This window comes from Narcine bancroftii, chromosome 1 (assembly GCF_036971445.1).
Source record: "Narcine bancroftii isolate sNarBan1 chromosome 1, sNarBan1.hap1, whole genome shotgun sequence".
NCBI lineage: Eukaryota > Metazoa > Chordata > Chondrichthyes > Torpediniformes > Narcinidae > Narcine > Narcine bancroftii.
Window position 1 is genome coordinate 48,569,697 of NC_091469.1, and position 21,319 is coordinate 48,591,015.

The window sequence follows — 21,319 nt, forward strand, 5'->3', positions numbered from 1 at the left end:
CTGGTCCAATCTGGGTTTTCCCTTGTTTGATAAAAATCTGATAGGTATCTTAATTGTTCTGCTCTATAATAATTCTTAAAGTTTGGTAGCTGTAAGCCCCCTTGTTTGTACCATTCTGTTAATTTATCTAGCGCTATCCTCGGTTTCCCCCCTTTCCATAAGAATTTCCTTATTATTTTCTTTAGCTCCTTGAAGAATTTCTCTGTTAGGTGAATTGGTAACGATTGAAATAGGTATTGTATCCTTGGGAAGATATTCATTTTAATGCAATTTACCCTTCCTATCAGTGTTAGTGGTAAGTCTTTCCAATGTTCTTAGTCGTCTTGTAATTTCTTCATTAATGGCTGATAATTTAGTTTGTATAGATGGCCTAGATTATTATCTAGTTGTATACGTAGGTATCGAATTGCTTGTGTTTGCCATCTAAATGGTGATTCTTTCTTAAACTTTGTGAAATCCACATTATTCATTGGCATTGCTTCACTTTTATTTGTAATACTTCTCCATATTCCTTCAATTTCTTATGTAATTCTTTCATTGATATTTCTGGTTCTGTTAAGTATACTATGATGTCATCTGCAAATAGACTGATTTTATATTCCTTCTCTTTTATTGTTATCCCTCTTATTTTATTTTCTGTTCTTATCAGTTCTGGTAGTGGTTCTATAGCTAACGAGAACAGTGAGGGAGATAGTGGACATTCCTGCCGAGTTGATCTGCATAATTTAAATTGGCTTGATATATATATCCATTTACTGTCACCTTCGCCAATGATCCCTTATATAATGCTTTAATCCAATTAATATATTTCTCTGGTAGGTTGAACCTCTGTAGTACTTTGAATAAATAATTCCATTCTACTCTGTCAAAGGCTTTCTCTGCATCTAAGGCAACTGCCACTGTGGGCGTCTTGTTTCCTTGTACTGCATGGATTAAGTTAATGAACTTACAGATATTGTCCGTTGTTCGTCTTTTCTTAATAAATCCAGTTTGATCTAGTTTTACTATTTTTGGTACACAGTCGGCCAATCTGTTTGCTAATAGTTTAGCTATTATCTTATAATCTGTGTTAAGTAGAGATATTGGTCTATACGATGCTGGTGTTAGTGGATCTTTCCCCGTCTTTGGTAATACTGTAATTATTGCTGTTTTGCATGAATCTGGCATGTTTTGTGTTTCTTCAAACTGGTTCATTACTTCCAGGAGAGGAGGAATTAATAAGTCTTTAAATGTTTTATAGAATTCTATTGGGAGTCCGTCCTCTCCAGGCGTTTTATTGTTCGGTAGCTTTTTTAATATATCCTGTATTTCCTCTATTTCAAATGATTTTATTAATTCCTCCTTGCAATTTCGGTAGTTCAATTTTAGCTAGAAACTCATCTATTTTGTCTTCTTTCCCTTCGTTCTCAGTTCGATATAGTTGCTCGTAGAATTCCTTGAAGTTTTCATTGATCTCTTTTGGGTTATATGTAATTTGTTTGACTTTTTCCTTGATGCCAATACCGTTCTTTTAGTTTGTTCTGTCTTAAGCTGCCAAGCTAGTATTTTGTTTGTTTTTTCTCCTAGCTCATAATACTTCTGTTTTGTCTTCATTATGTTCTTCTCCACCTTGTATATTTGTAGTATTTCATTTTTTTTTTGTCTGCCAATTCTCTTCTCTTCCCTTATTGCTAATTCTTTTTCTGTACTTGCTATTTCCCTTTCCACCTGTTCTATTTCCCGACTGTAGTCCTTCTTCATCTTAGTTACATAACTTATTATCTGCCCTCTGATGAACGCTTTCATTGCATCCCATAGTATAAATTTATTTTTCACTGATTCCGTATTTATTTCAAAGTACATTTTAATTTGTCGCTCAATGAATTCTCTAAAATCCTGTCTTTTAAGTCTTCTTCTTTGGCTTGGCTTCGCGGACGAAGATTTATGGAGGGGGTAAAAAGTCCACGTCAGCTGCAGGCTCGTTTGTGGCAGACCAGTCCGATGCGGGACAGGCAGACACGATTGCAGCGGTTGCAAGGGAAAATTGGTTGGTTGGGGTTGGGTGTTGGGTTTTTCCTCCTTTGCCTTTTGTCAGTGAGGTGGGCTCTGCGGTCTTCTTCAAAGGAGGCTGCTGCCCGCCAAACTGTGAGGCGCCAAGATGCACGGTTTGAGGCGTTATCAGCCCACTGGCGGTGGTCAATGTGGCAGGCACCAAGAGATTTCTTTAGGCAGTCCTTGTACCTTTTCTTTGGTGCACCTCTGTCACGGTGGCCAGTGGAGAGCTCGCCATATAATACGATCTTGGGAAGGCGATGGTCCTCCATTCTGGAGACGTGACCCATCCAGCGCAGCTGGATCTTCAGCAGCGTGGATTCGATGCTGTCGACCTCTGCCATCTCGAGTACCTCGACGTTAGGGGTGTGAGCGCTCCAATGGATGTTGAGGATGGAGCGGAGACAACGCTGGTGGAAGCGTTCTAGGAGCCGTAGGTGGTGCCGGTAGAGGACCCATGATTCGGAGCCGAACAGGAGTGTGGGTATGACAACGGCTCTGTATACGCTTATCTTTGTGAGGTTTTTCAGTTGGTTGTTTTTCCAGACTCTTTTGTGTAGTCTTCCAAAGGCGCTATTTGCCTTGGCGAGTCTGTTGTCTATCTCATTGTCGATCCTTGCATCTGATGAAATGGTGCAGCCGAGATAGGTAAACTGGTTGACCGTTTTGAGTTTTGTGTGCCCGATGGAGATGTGGGGGGGCTGGTAGTCATGGTGGGGAGCTGGCTGATGGAGGACCTCAGTTTTCTTCAGGCTGACTTCCAGGCCAAACATTTTGGCAGTTTCCGCAAAGCAGGACGTCAAGCGCTGAAGAGCTGGCTCTGAATGGGCAACTAAAGCGGCATCATCTGCAAAGAGTAGCATGGAGTTTAATCTCCATCTATACGTTCTCGGTGGGATGTCCTCCAGCTCTATTGCTAATAACAGGGGTGAGTGATCCGATAACAATCTAGCTTTATATTCCGTTTTCCTAACTCTCCCTTGGATGTGGGCTGACAACAGGAACAGGTCTATCCTTGAGTATGTTTTATGTCTACCCGAATAATATGAGTGTTCCTTCTCCTTTGGGTGTTGTCTCCTCCATATATCCAAAAGTTGCATTTCCTGCATCGATTTAACCATAAATTTGGTTACTTTGTTCTTTCTGCTAGTCTTTTTTCCAGTTTTATACATCTTTGAGTCCAAATTAAGGTTAACTACTTACCTTATCTATGCTTTTTACAAATCTTGATTAAGGTCCTCCCTGCTGCCTCCTACTCTCCAGAGAGAAAGGCCTCTGTCTTCCAGCCTCTCCTTGATTCAAGCATGCAATTTCAGTAGCATTCTTGTGATTTTTTTTCTGCATGTTTTCCAGATTAATGCTGTCTTTCCTATTGCTAGGTGATCAAAACAGCACACAATACTCCAACTGTGGCCTTGCCATCATCTTGTACAGTTGTAACATGGCATCCCCACTGTAAGAATTGGTACCATAACTGATGAAGACAAATATGCCAAACTTCTTCACCCTGTCACTTTCGTAAAAGGATATCTGTAGCTCCAAGTCCTTTTGTTCTACAACACTTGCCAAGGCCCCTCCCTTCACCTACCCTATATCATTCCTGCTGTAGTTTAACCTATCAAATTGAACGCCTTGCACATGTCAGAGTTAAATTCCATCTGCCATTTCTTGATCCATTTTCCCAGTTCATCAAGATCCCATTATTATTTCACATTACCTCCTTCACTGTCCACTATAATATATAATTTTGATGTCATCTGCAAACATACTTAACATGGAAATACATAGTCATCTGAGTAAACAACAGTGATTCCAGCACTGATTCCTGCAGTTCACCACTGGTCACTACCATTCTCTGATTCCTACCATCGTCAGTCCTGAGTCCAAATGGCCAGCTCACCCTGGATTCTGCATTTTGTTTATACTTTCTGAATTGCCCAAAAACAGAGTAAAAATGATTTAAGCGTGAAAGAGTAAAACTGCAGAGCTATTTGTTTCTTGTGCACTATATGATGTGAAGTGCACTAGTGGGTTAGGGTTGTAAAGGAAGCATGGAGTGGAAATGTTAAGAGTTTGAAAGATGTTTAAGGCAGGAGTGGCACAGGTTTCCAGCCATGTTCCTGTTGGTTTTCAGCTACAAATCTTAAATCTAAATGTTCCCATGTTAGCAAATTTGTCAAATAAAAAAAAAAAGTTGTTCCTGGCAGTATTGTGGCTTTTAAAATTGGGTGCATATCTTTGCCAGTTATGAAGATCCTGAAACGTAGTTATTCTGATAGGTCAGTGGTTGAAACCGATGATGGGGAGTTAAATTCAGGTTATAAGATGGAATTTAAACAAATACAGTTAAACATTGCCAATAACCACAAAGCTAATGGATTGACTTAAAACCCCACTCCATTCACTATCAACTTTCTGGGGTGAAATTAGCCATTAGTGACTCAGTCAATACTCATTACAATGTGTTTGAATCAAATATACTCTGAAATGTCTATGGGTCGTCGTCCAGTCAAAAATAACAAGAACTCTTCAGTTACCTATAATTTTTTTTAAAACACTCATCCCTCATACATTTTAAATATCTTGAAGAAAGACTTCTGTGATATAACTGGTTCAAAATGTACGCTAAATTTGTAGAATGTTGCTTGATGCTCATCTTACTGTATTTAACGTGAATCTATAAAGTTTTAATCCCCTGAATTTCAGAGAAATTAGTAACGATTGGGATTTACGTTATTTTGCTCATTTGATTCTGCCAGAGGTCTTTTTTTTAAAAAAAGCTTTGCTCTGTTAAAAGCGAAGTTTAAATCTAGCTCATTAGCAATAAATCCAAGGCCACTCTGTTCATCTTCATTTGGTGATGCAACTTCACAATCAATGAGCTTTTATAAATTGATACTTTCACAGAAAGAATATAAATTATATGCCAGATGTTTTAAGAAGTATACTGAATCCCATGGGCCCAGGCATACTTTTGCATATAACGTAGTGGGAAGGCATGTTGGATGAATGGTTAATGAAGCATAAGAACCCTGAGATAATAAATAAGACCTACAAAAATTTGTGATGTTGAACTTGTAAAATCCACAATTATTGTACCCAATTTGGGTTACCACATTTAAAGACTAATATGAAGGTCCTAGAATGGGTACAAAAAAAATGGCTTGAATTATTCCAGGGATGCAGGATTTTGGTTACAGTGTTAGATAGGAGAAAATGGGATGAAAGAAGATTGAGGAGATTTTGTAGAGGTATTTACCATATATTTCAAGTCGTGAAACCCTTAAAAATTTCTCAAAAAGGGGGTCGACTTGTACTCCAAATATGGAGACCTTAAGTTCACCAAAAGAAACAGATTGATGTCAATTCGGCATATAAGTTGATGCTGGAAGCACCTCCCCACCGCTGCCGCCATAACCACTCTACCTGGAACCCTGAGGTCGCGCACTTCTGCCTGGTGGCTGAGGTTTCTGCTACCGCCAGGAGAATGACGTCGCCATTCCAGCTCCATGGGCCGTCGCTGCTCCTGTCCAGTAGGCCGAGGTTTTTTTAATGTACTTAATTTATAGCTTTGTTATTTACGATTGGGGTGTTTTTAAAAAAACTTTGGGTTGTTCCCGGACAGGCTGAAAAATGACAGTCGACCTGTAAGCCAGATATACCATAAAACACTTAAAATTAGGCTGAAAAATGTCGGTCGACTTATACGCCGAAATATGTGGTAACATGAGAAATTCAGATGGAAAGAATAGCGGAAAGCTGAAACAAGAGTAAGGAGACATGAATTTAACATTTTAAGGAAAAGATATGGTTCTGTGAAAATAAATGCTTGAACGCTCATTGGAAATTTGGATCCAACACTTTAAACATTTGGCCATGTTTTTAGATTTTGCCCGATGGTAAATGTCCTTAAATTGGGTCATTCAATGAAAAGTAGCATGAAAATCCAAGTTGTTAAAGTCTTATGAGTGTGCAATAGTTAATTTACAACTATGTTTGTACTTCACAGGAGATGCAATGATCGAAAGTGGGCAACATTATTGGGAAGTGAAGTCTCAAAAAGACTGTAAATCCTACAGTATAGGTGTGTCTTACAAAAACCTTGGAAAGTTTGATCAGCTGGGGAAGACTATTACTTCATGGTGTATTCACATTAACAATTGGCTGCAGGCATCCTTTGCTGCTAAACATAACAACAAAGCCAAAGCCATGGATATGCAAGTTCCAGACAAAATAGGCATATACTGCGACTATGACGGAGGTAGTTTTATTATTATTGAAGATTTCCTTATATTTTTCCATCTTAATTTCTTGTTTTAACCTAGTTCTTGCTGGGATTTGCCCTAGAATTATGCTGATAGTTTGAGGTCAGTTAAGCTTTATGCTGAATTGTGCTGGACATCCTCCATTGCCTGGACACTCTACCCACAATGCCTATCACTTATGCAGACCGGTGGATTGGGTGGCCCGGGATATCCAAGTAAGGTGTTGAGCAACAAATAGACATCCTTTATCTTGCTGCTTTTGTGCTGTTTTTAAATGTCTACCATGATCAGATATTTAATAATTACAGTAAAATCCCTGGTATCCAGCCCCTATGGGGATTGGTAGATGCTGGAAAAGTGAGTTTCCCAATTGTTAGATAATGCGTGTTGTGTGAATGGAGAACTAACAGCGAGGCATACCAATTTTAAACTTCTATATTTTTTTACCCATTTATTTTCCACGATTTTTTTTGCCAGTTGTTTGAGGCTGCCAATTTCTTGAATTTTGATAACACGGATTTTACTGTAAAAATATAAAAATACCCCTCAAAAAACCTTCAAACATTGAAATAAATTAAAATAATTCAAAACAATGGTGTCACAAATGGCATGCTGTGATGAATTTGATGGTGGTATAAGAACAGATCAGAATATACCAGATAATTTCAGAGATCATGCTTAATTGCGTTGTTAGCTGCCAATCATGTTTTTAAAAGTTCACAAAAGAGTACCCCTGTACACAGCATTTCTTTCGACTTGTAATACCACTGAGAGTAGTATGGCTTGAAATTACTGTCACCGTTCTGTCTAAACCAATAGACTTTGTAACATTTTACACATGGAGATGGGAATCCCAGATCACTAATGATTTACAAAATTGTTTTCAAATGAACTTTGTATAAATTAAAGTCCTCTAGGTTATCAATACTAATTAATGAAGTAAGTTTTAAATGAATATATGCTTTATAAATAATATGTGGGTAACATAGTTTTGAGATGCTGTAGTTAATCAAGCTTTTCACAAATTATGTGTAGGTGTTTTGGCACTTCCCAGCCAAATTAAATCATACATTTAACCTGGATCTGTTGATGTACATTATCAAGGAGCTGAACAATCTACACTTCTTGTTTTCATTTAGAAGAAAGAAATAGAACAAAATAAGTTCTAATCCTTAGATAAGGAATAGGCAGAAACGTTTGTCTGGAACATAAGTGTCACCCTGGAGCATTTTGGTGCTAACTTGCATATTTTTCTGTTCACTTTCTCTAATGCTCTTGAGTCCCTTAAAATGTGTGTATCGTTTAAGCCACACGTGTCAAGCTCAGGCCCGCGGGCCCAATTTGGCCCGTGATATAATTATATTTGGCCCGCAAGATCATATCAAATATGTATTAGAGCTGGCCCGCTGGCCACCACGCCAGTATATAGCATGCACAGCTAATACTACAAATCCCAGAATGCTTTGCAAATGCGTTGGCGCCAGCCCGCTAATCGCCCCCACCTCCTCTCTTTACTTTCATTAGCATCTGCGACCTGTCGCCCAACTCACATGTAATAAACCCCTTATGAAAAATGGCCAAACGAAACACAGAAAACAGGACCTTTCAAGACAGGTGGGAGGCAGACTCTGACCCCAGAGTTTGATGAACTTGCATCTAAGAAGAGATGCCAAGTATCTGGTTTAGACCCAGGTGCATCAGAGTAAATCACAGTGTAGCAAGCTAAGCTTGGATTCATATTTTCTTTGGTTAACTTTGGACTCTTCATAGTTGAAAGATTGGATTTTCATTGAAGCAAGTTGTTATTTTTTTGACTTGTTGGCTTGTGAAAAAAAAATACATTTAAAAGGAGCTTAAAGGCTATAGAGAAATATTATTTATTGAATATTTTATTTCTCATTTGTTAATGCTTCTTCTGGAAAGAGTTTAACCAAAACTATTATTAAACATTTATTTCAATAAGAAAAAGTTTAACATTACATATGTTGAAAGAAGAGAAAACATGCAGATGTTGTTGAAAATTTTCAATAAATATTTAGTTTGGCCCACAACTTCATCCAAGTTTTTAATTTTGGCCCTCTGTGAATTTGAGTTTGACACCCCTGGTCTAAGCATTTGATGATTAAACATCTGTAGTTTAGTATCCACTTGTAATAAGGCAATAATATTACTGCTATATTTGTTATGCAACTACCATTCTATGACGTGAACTAATTATAGATGTTATCTTTTATTTTAGTTAACTATTTGCATCTTAAGTTGACTTTCACTCTTGAGAAATAAAAATGTAAATGTTCTCTTTTGTAGGTCAAATTTCCTTTTATAATGCTGATACAAAACAATTATTACATACTTTCAAGACAAAATTTACTCAACCAATAATTCCAGCGTTTATGGTAAGTGACTAATGAATGTTATGCTGAAGGGCTGTTTTGGATAGTAGTTTGTAAACTATTGTACTTCTTCGAATCATGTCTCCAGTGACTGAACAATTCTAAGTTTGCAGAACTGCATTTTTGTACAAATAAAGAAAAGTAAATAAGATTCTGTGAAATATAAAGTCTTCACAATCACTACTCTGGAGACAAAGTCTTGGAGAACAGGTTCAGCTTTATTTCGAGTCTGCAGAGTCAGGTGCCCCTGGTCTGGAGATACACCAGAGGTTCAGAATCATCACTCTTTTGTACAGTCCCGGGCTCAATATCACCCCACCTTCATTTACCTTCTTCCAATCTGAATCTTAGTATATTACAACATTCTTCTTTTCCCTCCCATCAATCCAAGTATCGCTCAGTTCCTCCTTCATATATCGCATGTTGTGTTAATTAGTTCATTCCCTCCTTAGGGGCATCCAAGTTAATATTCATGTCTCTATTAAGCAAGCTCAGTAGTAGCTATAAACTACCTTGGGTCACTGTACCAGCCTCAACCAGATCCTTGTATCCTTGGGGTCCTGATAAGAAGGGGTCCACTAGCCAGTACTGTCTACTCTCAAGCTTTTATCTACATACTTTGCATTCCATTACTTTTCAGAATGGTGCAAGTTTAATCACTTTCAACCATTTTTCACAGATTAGTATTAAAAATAAGTTGAATATTTATGTACGCCTATCTAATGCTGTAGGCAGGTCAGGTCCAAAGTGTTTGTCATTAAGTATATGATGTAAAATATTGGAATTGTTTTACAAATTGATTCTGGCTTGATGGTTCTGTTGAGAGTAAATGCAGTCAATATGATGCTCATGAACTTCCATATTTGATTAGGCTTATCAACCAACCTGAGACTCATCTTATAAATAGGACATTGGCTATAGACAGTACTGGTGAATTAGTGTTTTTCAGACTAGAGTAAGATTAAGAGCAAGGGTTGATGCTATAAAACCATTGTTTTTTTTAATATAGTAATGATCTAGATCAGCCATTCTCATCCTGTTTTTGGCCATCTTTCCCCACCCCCACCCCCCCCCCCCCCCCCCCCTCCAGGACTCTGCTCACAGTTTATGGGTCCCCTTCCCATGAAGAAGTCAGGTTTAGTTGGTTTCTTCCATACTTTTCTCCTGCCGACTACATAAAAAGCATAAAAAATAGTTTATGATTTCAGTCCTTAACCTCCTTCCCCTTAAATGTGCTGTGGCTATACTTGAGAATTGCTCATCTAGATTCAGGGTTGCAAGCCACAGTCTCTAGCCATGAATAACATAAACTGGGTGTGATAGAATTAAATAAAATAGTGTGACAGATTATGTTATATTTTATATTATGTATAGGTATGTTTTTGGAAGATAGATTGTGGGGTTTTAGTTAGATCACAAACAGATCTCATTTTAAAAATGTAAGAGTTATGGATAAGGTGGTGCCTACAAGTCTGCAAAGACTTGCTGGAGATTTTCACAATGAGGTGCAAATGGAAGGTAAACTGATAAGATCTCCCATGAATTGATTTTGGGAGTCAGCAAGATGTTAGGAGTCAAACAGGTTTTTTTCTAAGTTTGACACAGATAGAGAGAGAGACTGCTGGTTTTCTGCAGTGGCTTTTGGAAACTGGTTTGAAACCCCATTTTGAAGATGGGTTGTGAGTTCTGAGTTCAGCCTGTTCAAAGCCCTTGTGGTCCATACAAGAGAAAATGGCTGGCTGTATAATGTGTCACCTGAGATAAGGGAAACAGAAAAGGAATTCTGTGGTGACCTGAAAGAGGTTATCATCTGGAAAACCCTGATGGGGCAAGTTTCTTCGGCAAGACACTGAAGAGCTTGATGGAAGGAATCAGTTTGTGTCCAACGAGCAACAAATCTCTCTGTAAATTGACAAGAACTTTCCTGAATGGTAACCATTTACCTTTCAAGCACCAAAGCCTGGTGAATATTCATAAATGTTAAAATCTGTGCTCAAGTATAAGAATTGCCTGATACCACTGAACTTGGAGGAGTGAGAAGTAAGATTGGACTGTGAATCAAAGAACTTTTGTGAACTTATACATACATTACGTACACTTAAAATTAGAAGGGGGATTAAGTTAGGCTAAGTTAATAGTAATAAGTTAAAGTTTGATCCTATTTTTATGATTAAAGAAAATTAAAAGTAACTTTTGTTTAAGTAACCATTTATCTTAGTGAATTTCTGTTGCTGCTGGGCTTTGGGGCCCTCTGGGCCCATCACAATAGGGAAAGCCTTATACAATGGGCTACAGCGTGGCAGATGAAGTTTAATGCAGAGAAAGTAGAGTTGAAGTGTTTGGCAAGAAGAATAAAGAGGGGCTTTGTCATAAGAGAGGTGCGGGAGCAAAGGACCAGGGAGTAAGTATAAATCCTTGAAGTGGTAGAGCAAGTTGAGAGAGTGTGCACAATTCTAAGCTTTATCAACAAAGGTAGAGAATATTAAAGCAGTAAAAGTCATACTCAACTCTTGGAAAACATGGCCTGGCATCAGCTGATCCATCGAGTTTAGTTCTGAACATATTAATGGAAGGACATAAAAGGATTCATAAGATTTACAAGAATAATTTCTAGGATGAGGAACTACAGTTACAATACATTAGAGGCTTGGATTGTTTACGAAGGGAAAAGCTGAGGGGATATTTGATGGTGTATGAAACAATGATGGATCTAAATGAAGTAGAGAGGGGGAAACTGATCTCTTGCTGAAGAGGTTAGGAATGGAGATCACAAAATAAAAGGGAAGAGAATTAGAGAGATGTGAGAATTTTATGAAGTGTGTGGTTGGCATTTGGAATATATTGCTTCCAGTCATCATTTGACGGAACTTAAGAAATATAAGGTAAAGAAAAGGCAGTCGGATCCATCTAGGGTGTTGTTCTGATGGAGAGCTGGATGGCCTGAGTCGTTGCCTCCTTTGCTGTGAATGGTTCTGTTTTTCAGTAATGTAATTCTCCCCTTTAAGTACTTCATCTTTTAAAATGAGCTACATTAATATGGAACAAACATGTTGATTGTACACTTCAGGAAATGTTCTGCTATATTGATTGACATTTTCATCCTCTTGCAGGTCTGGTGTGGTGGCCTAAGTTTATACACAGGACTCCAAGTACCAAGTATTATAAAATCCTTCCAGAAGGGTGATCATGAATTGAGTGGTTCTGCAAACAGTTTAATTGCTCTTGCTCACTAACTATGTGTGTGAGATTAGCTTACATGGATTTTTTTTGTTTGTTTATCACTCATTTGAAAATCTGTCGTACAAGCAATGGAAGCCTGGATATGATGGACCAATCCCACTCTTTGTTTCTTCTTATGCATCCTGTTATGGCAGAAATTTTAGCATATACAAGTGCTGAATCATAATTCAAGGTTACATCCATAGCCCTGTCCATGTTTTAATGAATTTTAAAAACATACATTGATATATAGTTTACATGCACTATTTCAGAGTTTTATCCTCTGTGTGCACTCTGTTCTCATGCCATTCTACCTTTAGCTGGAAGGAACATGTTAAAATCACAAAAGGAGCTAATTTTTTTTATTTGGCTTGGCTTGTATAACTGGCCTGGGGATATGGTTAAGAAATGCATCATTCCTTCTTTTGAGTGGGATAATTTGGCTGGAATGCCAGGAATAGATCATCTATTGGAATGTTTGTAATCAAACTGAATGCAATGATTGCACAAAACAATAATGACACCAAAGCATGATGTTTAAACTTCCCTTTCAGTGTGACCATGTTTTAAAGCTGCCTTATTTCATGCAATTTGAAGTGTAAATTAAGGGAATATAAACCCCAGCAAGATAAGTAGTCATTATAAAAATGTTTGCTGGTGAGGTCTTTTTATTAAAGCTAAGGGATCTGCTAAACCCTTTTTGGTAGACATGTGTCATCACAACGGTTAAATTTCCAAGCACATTGGATTCAGTGTTGGATTTTCCCAGTAAATCAACAATAGAATCCTTTGGTTTGCTTCATGAGCTATATGAACTAGCATTGACAATTGTTGAACCTGTTAAGTGTTAAATTTGAATATCGCTTGATTTAAAATGTACTGAAAGTATTTGAAGGTGGAATGACAACTGATCTGTGTAAAGAAAATCTAAACCCTCTCTACAATACACTGTGCATGCGCCCTTAGTCTAATGTTAGTGCCTTTGAAGCCATAGCACAATGATGAGTATTGTGTAAAAGGAAAGTCTTGACATTTATCCTTGTCGTTTTATTGATAAATTTTATCAACTAGTGTCTACGTGGTTTCATTAGATGTGTTTTTCTAACAACATTAAATCCCTATAAGTCGTTCCCAACATACTTTTACTAACCAAATCTAATCAGTTTGTCAAACCATCTCATTGAATTTTTGATCCCAGGAGCTCATAGTTCAAATCTTTATTTTAGCTCACAGTTTCATGGGTCAGGACAGGAAACTGAGGGGCCTTAATTCTCCTTTTAGAACAGGTGAATCTGAATTGTGGATCAGTCATGAACAGTTTGTCATATCACATCTCTACAGTCTGAAGTTATTTGATGAAAATAAATGCAATTAAGCAAAATGTAACAGTGAGCATCATTTTAATTAGTCGTATGTTAAATATTGATTTCTGTTCCAATTTTATGCTCTGCACCTTCATCTAGGTGTTCAATTTGTTCTAAATTTGCATCACATTCTTTGTAATAGTGAATGGTTAGGATTTTACTAGTTTATCCATCTTAAGTTTAATTACAGAATATCGCAGGAGAGAGAAATTGGAGGTTCATGTTAGAAGGCAACTTGCTCAACACTGAAACAAATATTCATCATGTTCACTACTTTTGTCAGGACTTTGACTTGAAATTTTCTTTTAATGGACCGGAGGATATCAACTGAGGGTTTTTAAATTGTCCAAATAAACTGATTGAAGTGAAACTTAAGTCTGCAGACACAGTGATGTAGTCAAAACACAGAAATGATTGAGAAACTCAACCTATCTTGCAGCATCCAGAGGAAAAGCCTTTACCTCCAATGGACTCTGCGAGACTAACTGAGTTCCTCCAGCATTTGTATTTTGACTGAAAATTGGTTGTATCCTTGAACCACAAAGCATCAATATTTCATAGTTTACAACGATTATCTGAAAATATCACATTCTTACAAAAGATCCTATCAGAATGTTACCAAGTACAAGATTTGATGACTGCTCATAATTTATATCATGTTACACTGGCACAGACTAGTTCTTTGTTAACATATTTATTGTATCATTATTGTATCATTCAGTAGTTTTGCATTTATGGTTTTATTGGGAAGTATAATCCCTTGTATATGCTATTTTCTCCAGTATCTTATCACCAAAGACTTGACCATTAATCTTTGTCCAAATAATGCTTAATTTTATTTCCTGGGGAAAATAAATAATAGGCATACAAATCAAAATTATCTCACTAACCTTTACTGCTTCAAATATTAAGTTATTTCCAACATTACGCCAACAAATGTTGAATAAATTGAACAACTTAAGAGGGTTTATGCATTTGGCTTCACAATAAGCAGGTACACTAGCTGCAACTTTTCAACGTCTTGGAGATTTTGTACTGGAAGATACGGACCAAGAAATCATTTGTTTGCTAGAAACTGGTGATATAATTGGGAAAGTATAAATAGTAGATATTAAGTTCACTGCAACATGTTTTGAACTGTATGCGATTGTACTCTCGATCTACAGCAAGTAACTTTGCATTGGGTGGGGTTGTGGATATGCTGGTTGCTGTAAATACTAAGATGTTTGAACATAGCACAGCACAGGCCCTTGATTTTGTGCTGACCAATATATTCCTTTTTAAAAAAAAATGTACTAAACCCTCCCTATTCCATAACCCTCTATTTTTCTTCCATCCATGTACCTGTCTAAATGCTCCTAATGTTTCAGCTTCCACCACCATTCCTGGCAAGGTATTCCAGGCATCAACAATTCTCTGCAATTTTTTAAAAAATTACCCTTGATGCTTCTCCTAAATCTCCCTCCCTTCATTTTGTATATATTTCCTCTGGTGCTATTCCTGCTCTGAGAAATGAGCACTGGCTGTCTACCCTATCTATGCCTCTCATAATCTATCAAGTCTCGTCCCAGCTCTGCTAACCTTGCCTCATAAGACTCAACTTTCCAAATCAGGTAACATCCTGGTAAATCTCCTCTACACCCTCTCCAAGGCTTCCACATCCTTCCCATAATGAAGTGACCAGAACTGAATACAATACTCTAAGTGTGGTCTCACCAGAAATTTGTAGTTGTAATATGACCTTTCGACTCTTTTTTAATAATATTTTAATTAAAATTTTTAGACCATGCATGCAGTCAAGTGCGAAGTTGAAGAGAACAAGTACCATAGAACGTTACAGCACAGAAAAATAAGCCTTTCGACCCTTCCGGTCTGTGCCAACCAATAAAACTTATTAGTCCCACTAACTTAGTCTCATTCTGTAACCCTCCAGACCACTCCTACCCATGTATTTATCCAATTTATTTTTAAAACTTAGTTAAATCTGCATTCACTACATCAGATGGCAGCTCATTCCACACTCCTACCACTCTCTGAGTGTAAAACTTTCCCCTTTCAGCCTAAAGGTATGACCTCTCATATTTATCTCTCCCAATCTAAGTGGAAACATCCTATTCACATCTACTCTGTCTATATCCCTCATAATCTTTCCCGTTAACTCGACTCCTGAAGACCTGACAACATCTTAGTAAATCTCTGCACTCTTTCAATCTTACTGATATATTTCCTGCTGTTGGGTGACCAGAACTGCACACAATATTCTAAATGTGGTCTCACCAATGACTTGAATAACTTCTATACTCAGTAATTTGATTTAGAAAGGCTAAGATGCTAATTGCTTTCTTCATAACCCTGTCCACATGTGACACCACCTTCAGGGAACAATGTATATGAATTCCCAGATCTCTTTGCTCCTCTGCACTCCTTAATGGCCTCCCATTTACTGTGTACTTCCTACCCTGATTTCCTCTTCCAAAGTGTCACACTTTGCTGCATTAAATTCCATCAGCCATTTACTGGCCTAGATCCCTGTGAAAGCTTTGAAAATCATCCTCACAGTCCACTACTGCTCCTATCTTAGTGTCATCAGCAACTTTGCTGATCCAATTCACCACATTATCATCTAGGTCATTTTCTTTCTTCTTTGGCTTGGCTTCGCGGACGAAGATTTATGGAGGGGGTAAATGTCCACGTCAGCTGCAGGCTCGTTTGTGGCTGACAAGTCCGATGCGGGACAGGCAGACACGGTTGCAGGGGAAAATTGGTGGGTTGGGTGTTGGGTTTTTCCTCCTTTGCCTTAATAACAACAATGGTCTCAGCACAGATCCCTGAGGCACACCACATCTCCAGTCTGAGAAGCAACCATCCACCACCACCCTGTTTTCTTCCACCAAGCCAATTTTGAATCCAATTTGCAACCTTTCTGTATACCTAGTGTCCTAACCTTCTGAACCATCCTCTCATGTGGAACCTTGTCAAAGGCCTTATTAAAGTCCATATAAACAATATCCACAGCCTTCCCTCATCAACCTTCTAGGTAACTTCCTCAAAAAACTACAAGATTTGTTAAACACGACCTACCGCACAAATTCATGCTGACTGCCCTTAATTAGCTGATGATAGTCCAAAAATCTATATATCCTATCTCTAAGTAATCCTTCAATTGATTTACATACTACTGACGTCAGGCTCACTGGCCTATAATTGCCTGGTTTACTTTTGGAGACCTTCTTAAACAGCAGAACAACATGAGCTACTCTCCAATCCTCTGGCACCTCCCCCATGACTTTGGACATTTTGAATATATCCACCAGGGGCCCTCCCTCAAGGTGCTGAAGAATATCATATCCGAGCCAGTCCAGGGGATTTGTCTACCTTTATTTGTTGCAATCCAGTATTTACTCCATGATGGTTATACTCCAATTCCATCCCACCCAAGAAAATAATGTAGATATAGAAAAAAAGTTTAAAAGAAAGAAAAAGCAGAATGGATTGCTGAAAAGTGCTGCACACTCCACAGATCACAAGTTCATATTCTATTTAATTTTCTTTGGAGAGGATCAATGCAGGTCTCAAGGGCTAGGAAGAACACAACTAAAGATTTGCACATGAGATTTGTAAATATGGGCGGCAAACATGTAAAAATGACGTACTTATTAAGTTATAGGAAATCTCAAGAGGAATACAAACATTCCAACATGCCATATCTATTTGTGAATCAGACTTCCAAGTAACTGCTATACATTTTCTGGCCACTATCAATAGAATTTTAACAAATTCTGTTTGATGTTTGGATAGTTTCAGTTTAGGTCTTATCCCCATAATATTCCCCAGTAAAATTAATTCTGGGCTTTGTGGAAACTGAATTACTGTAACTGACCAAAATAATTCTCACTTTAGAACATTGTAGAAAGATTCCTACCTTATTAAGAATTGCATAATTATTTTTTAATTGTTCAAATGGCATCAATTGCCCCCGCTCATAATAATTTTCTATATCTGATCCCTTTATGAGACCAAATTTCAAAAATTGGTTACCCATTGTTCAGCGTAAAAGCCTGTTATGAGTCAAAGGGATTTGGCGAGATAAGGCCCCCAATCCCACACTTTTGTTACCAGGTATTGATTAAATGTTTTAGCAAAGGGGTTTCTTTCTCACCAGTTATTAATTTCACATCCCACTTATATACAAAATCCTCTCCCATTCTCCTATTTTATACAATTTCACCCATGCAGGTTTATCTCCTTCCTTAAATAAAAAAGCAAGAAATCACATCTGAGCGGCTCAATAGTAATTTTTAAAATTAGATGTAAACATCCCAGTTCATATTTTCACATTAATTTTTCTATGGAGACCATAGACATCTTACCCTTCCAAATAAATTTTCTGATATTCATTCAACTCCTGAAAGAACCTCTGACATCTCAACTCTTGAACTCAATCCCCCTATTAATAAAGCCCAATATCCCATTGGCCTTCTTAACTATCCTATCAACCTGTGCAGCGACCTTGAGGGATGTATGGATTTGGACCCCAAGGACCTTCTGATCATCCACACTCTTAAGTAACTGAACATTAACCCTGTACTCAACCTTCTGGTTTAACCTTCCAAAATGCATCATCTCACACTTATCTGGATTGAACTCCATCTCCCACTTCTCTGCCCAATTCTGCATCCTGTCTATATCCCCTTGTAACCTTTGACAGGCATCAGCTCCATCAACTACTCCAATCTTTGCATCATCCACAAACTTACCCATCCAGGTCATTTATAAAAATCAGAGCAGGGATCCCAGAACAGATCCTTGCAGTACTCCACTAGTCACTGACCTCCAAGCAGAATACTTTCCTTCCACAACTATTCTCTGCTTTCTACCTGCAAACCATTTTTTATCCACACAGCTAAGTTTCCTTGGATCCCATGCCTCATGACTTTCTGAACAAGTCTCTCATGGGGGACCTTGTGAAATGCCTTACTAATCTCCATATAGACCACATCTACTGCTCCTACCCTCATCAATTTCTTATGTTGCCTCCTCAAAAAATTCACTTGGACTCGTATGGCACAACCTTTCCTTCACAAAGCCATGTAGACTGTACTTCTCCAAATTCTCACAGATCCCATCCTTAAAAATCCTCTCCAATAGTTTGCAAACCACTGATGTAAAACTTTCTAGTCTATAATTCACAGGATTCACCCTATTGCTTTTTTTAAAAAAAAACCAATGGAACTACATTTGCCATTCTCCAATCCTCCGCTGCCTCCCCTGAGGCCAAAGAGGACTCAAAAATCATAGCTGCTGCTCCAGCTATCTCTTCCCACATCAACCTGGGGTATATAGAGTCCGGCCCCAAGGACTTATCAATCTTGATGTTTTTAAGATCCAACACTTCCTTAATCTCCCCATTGTCCAACACACAAGCCTGTTCTATTCTGACTTCACCTTGATCAAGATCCTTTTGTGAATACTGAAGCAAAATATTCATTTAAGACTTCCTCTCCCTTCAGGCACATTGCTTCCTTTATCCTTTAGCAGTTCACCTTCATTCTAGTCATCCAGTTCTTCAAATACATATGGAATGCCTTGGGATACTCCTTAATGCTGCATACCAAGACCTTCTCATTCCCCCTTTGAGCTCTTCCAAGTCCTTTCTAAGCTCCTTCCTGGCTAGAGTATACTTTATCATGAGCCCTTCCTATAAGCATGCTTCCTTCTTCCTCTTGACGACCTGCCCCACCTGCTTCGTAAACCACGGTTCCTTTTTCCTACCATCTTTTCCCTCTCCCAGCGTGACAAACTTATCCTGAACCCAGCACAAGTGGTCCCTAAACTTCCTCCACATTCTGTGCTTTCACTCTTGAACATTTTTTCAATTTACTCTCACTAGTTCTTGCCTCATTCCCATCGTAATTAGCTCTTCCCCAATTAAACACTTTCCTATTTTTCCACTTGTATTCTGAAGCTCAGGGAGTTTTAGTCACTCTCACCAAAATGCATCCCCACTGAGAGGTCCACCACCTGACCAAGTTCATTACCCAGAACTAGATCCAGTATGGCCTCTCCTCTCGTTGGCTGATCCACATTACTGTGTCAGGAGTCCTTCTTGAACACACCTGACAAATTCAGCCCCATCTATCTCTCTTGCAGTCAGGAAGTGCCAGTCAATATTCAGGAAGTTGAAATCACCCATAACTACAACCCTGTATCTCCTGCACCATTCCAAAATCTACCTGCTTATCTGCTCTTCCACGTCCTGAGAGTATTTGGGGGCCTATAGTCTACTTCTAGTACAGTGATTGCTCACTTCCTATTTCTGACTTTCACCCACACTGACTAAGTGGACATTCCTTCTGCAGCATCTTCCTTTTATATAGTTTTGATGCTATCACTGATCAGTAATGCTACTCCCCTCCCCCCCTTCCCACCATCACTCTAAAAAGCAATCAGATGGGAGGTAAAATATCTAAACCTCAGTAACTGCATCAGTCAATCTTTGCCGTCCTCCAGCCAAGTTTCAGTAACAGCCACAGCATCATAGTTCCATGTACTGATCCATGCTCTATGTTCATCCTCTATTCCTAATACTTCTAGTGTTGAAATAGACACATAACAAACCCTCTGACTGCATTTATGTTTTATCCCCTGCCTGTCCTTCCTCACCAACTCCGAACAGAGCATTATGATTTTGACCTTCTGCCCTATTCTCTGCACTCATTCCGGTTCCCATCCCACTGCCAAACTAGTTTATACCCTCCCCAACAGCTCTAGCAAACCTGCCTGTCAGGATATTGGCCCCTTTCCAGTTCGTGTGCAGCCTGTCCTTTTTGTACAGGTCAGACCTTCCCCAGAAGAGATCCCAATGATCCACATGTGGCACAGATAGCAATCCTGAGAATGTCATCTTTGAGGTCCTGATTTTTAACTTCCCCATCCCGACTCTTATGTCACTTGTTCACACTTTGACCATAACATCTGGCTGCTCACAGTCCCCCTCTAGAATGCTGTGAACTCGATCAGAGACATCCCTGACCTTGGCACCTGGGAGGCAACATACCATTCAGGAGACTTGATCTCACTCAAAGAACCTCTTATACACTTGCCCAGTCAACGAGTCCCCAATCACCATAGCTCTCCCCCTTCCCTTCTGAGATGAGAGGTTCGCCTCTGTGCTAGAGATGTGTCCACCATGACTTGTCCCTGGTAGATCATTCCCCCCACAACAGTATACATTGTTGAGGGGAATGACCATAGGGGTGCTCTGCACTGTCTATCTATTCCCTTTTACAGTCACCTAGCTACTTGCTCCTGATATTTGGGGGTGACTGTCTCCATGAAGCTCTTCTCTATCACTATCTCTGCCTCCCAAATGATCTGGAGTTCATCCAGTTCCCTAACGTTTTCCCAGGAGCTGCAGCTGGATGCACCTCTTGCAGGTGTAATTATCAGGAATAATTGTGCTGTCCCAGATTTCCTACATGCTGCACTTGGAGCATTCCACTACCCTAGCTACTGTCTCCATTAACTCTTCCTTAAAATACAAAGATCTTACCTTGCTGGAAACAAGCTTGTCCTCAGCCTCTTCTTGCCAAAACCTCATGAGCCAAAGCCTCAAAATCCCACTCCTACCCTGAGCCACTCACACTGGCCACTCTGCTTGAGCTTCCTCTTTTTTAATTTGTTACTGCCCTTACCTATATATTACTCCTCCCACCAATCACTGTTCTGTTTAACCCTTAACTTCCTCTCTGCTTCCTTTTTAAATGCACTCACCTCAAGCTGGTTCCTGACACTCTGTTCTCCTGAGTCCCTTGTTTCTCTTCCAGCAACGGTCCTGAGATGACTATTTGGCCAAATTGAATTCTGCAAGTGAATTGTAATTATGCAGATTGCAACATAACAGTTCTCGATAAACATCATGTGATCTTTTGAAAATGTGCTGCAAAAGTAGATAATCCTCATTTTCTCTGCCTTCTGGTCTCCTTATTCTCCACCTGACCAAAATCAATACAATGTTGGTAGCACATGGCTTATTTTCCTGCTGAGT

The 21,319-nt window shown here is 38.8% G+C and overlaps 1 protein-coding gene across 11 annotated transcripts in view; it reads left to right on the forward strand.

Moving 5' to 3' along the window:
* The window catches only part of fsd1l (fibronectin type III and SPRY domain containing 1-like), a 127,369-nt gene extending 112,228 nt beyond the window's left edge, over positions 1-15,141 (forward strand). For 10 of the 11 annotated variants that reach the window (XM_069926156.1, XM_069926163.1, XM_069926145.1 and 7 more), the window contains 3 exons: positions 6,041-6,292; positions 8,604-8,692; positions 11,800-13,294. In XM_069926156.1, coding sequence (XP_069782257.1) covers positions 6,041-6,292; positions 8,604-8,692; positions 11,800-11,922 — 464 coding nt within the window. In that variant the 3' untranslated portion in view covers positions 11,923-13,294. Of the gene's footprint in view, positions 1-6,040; positions 6,293-8,603; positions 8,693-11,799; positions 13,295-15,055 lie in introns of those variants that run through there. The other variant, XM_069926147.1, reaches the window with a different exon arrangement.
* Positions 15,142-21,319: the final 6,178 nt, after the last annotated feature.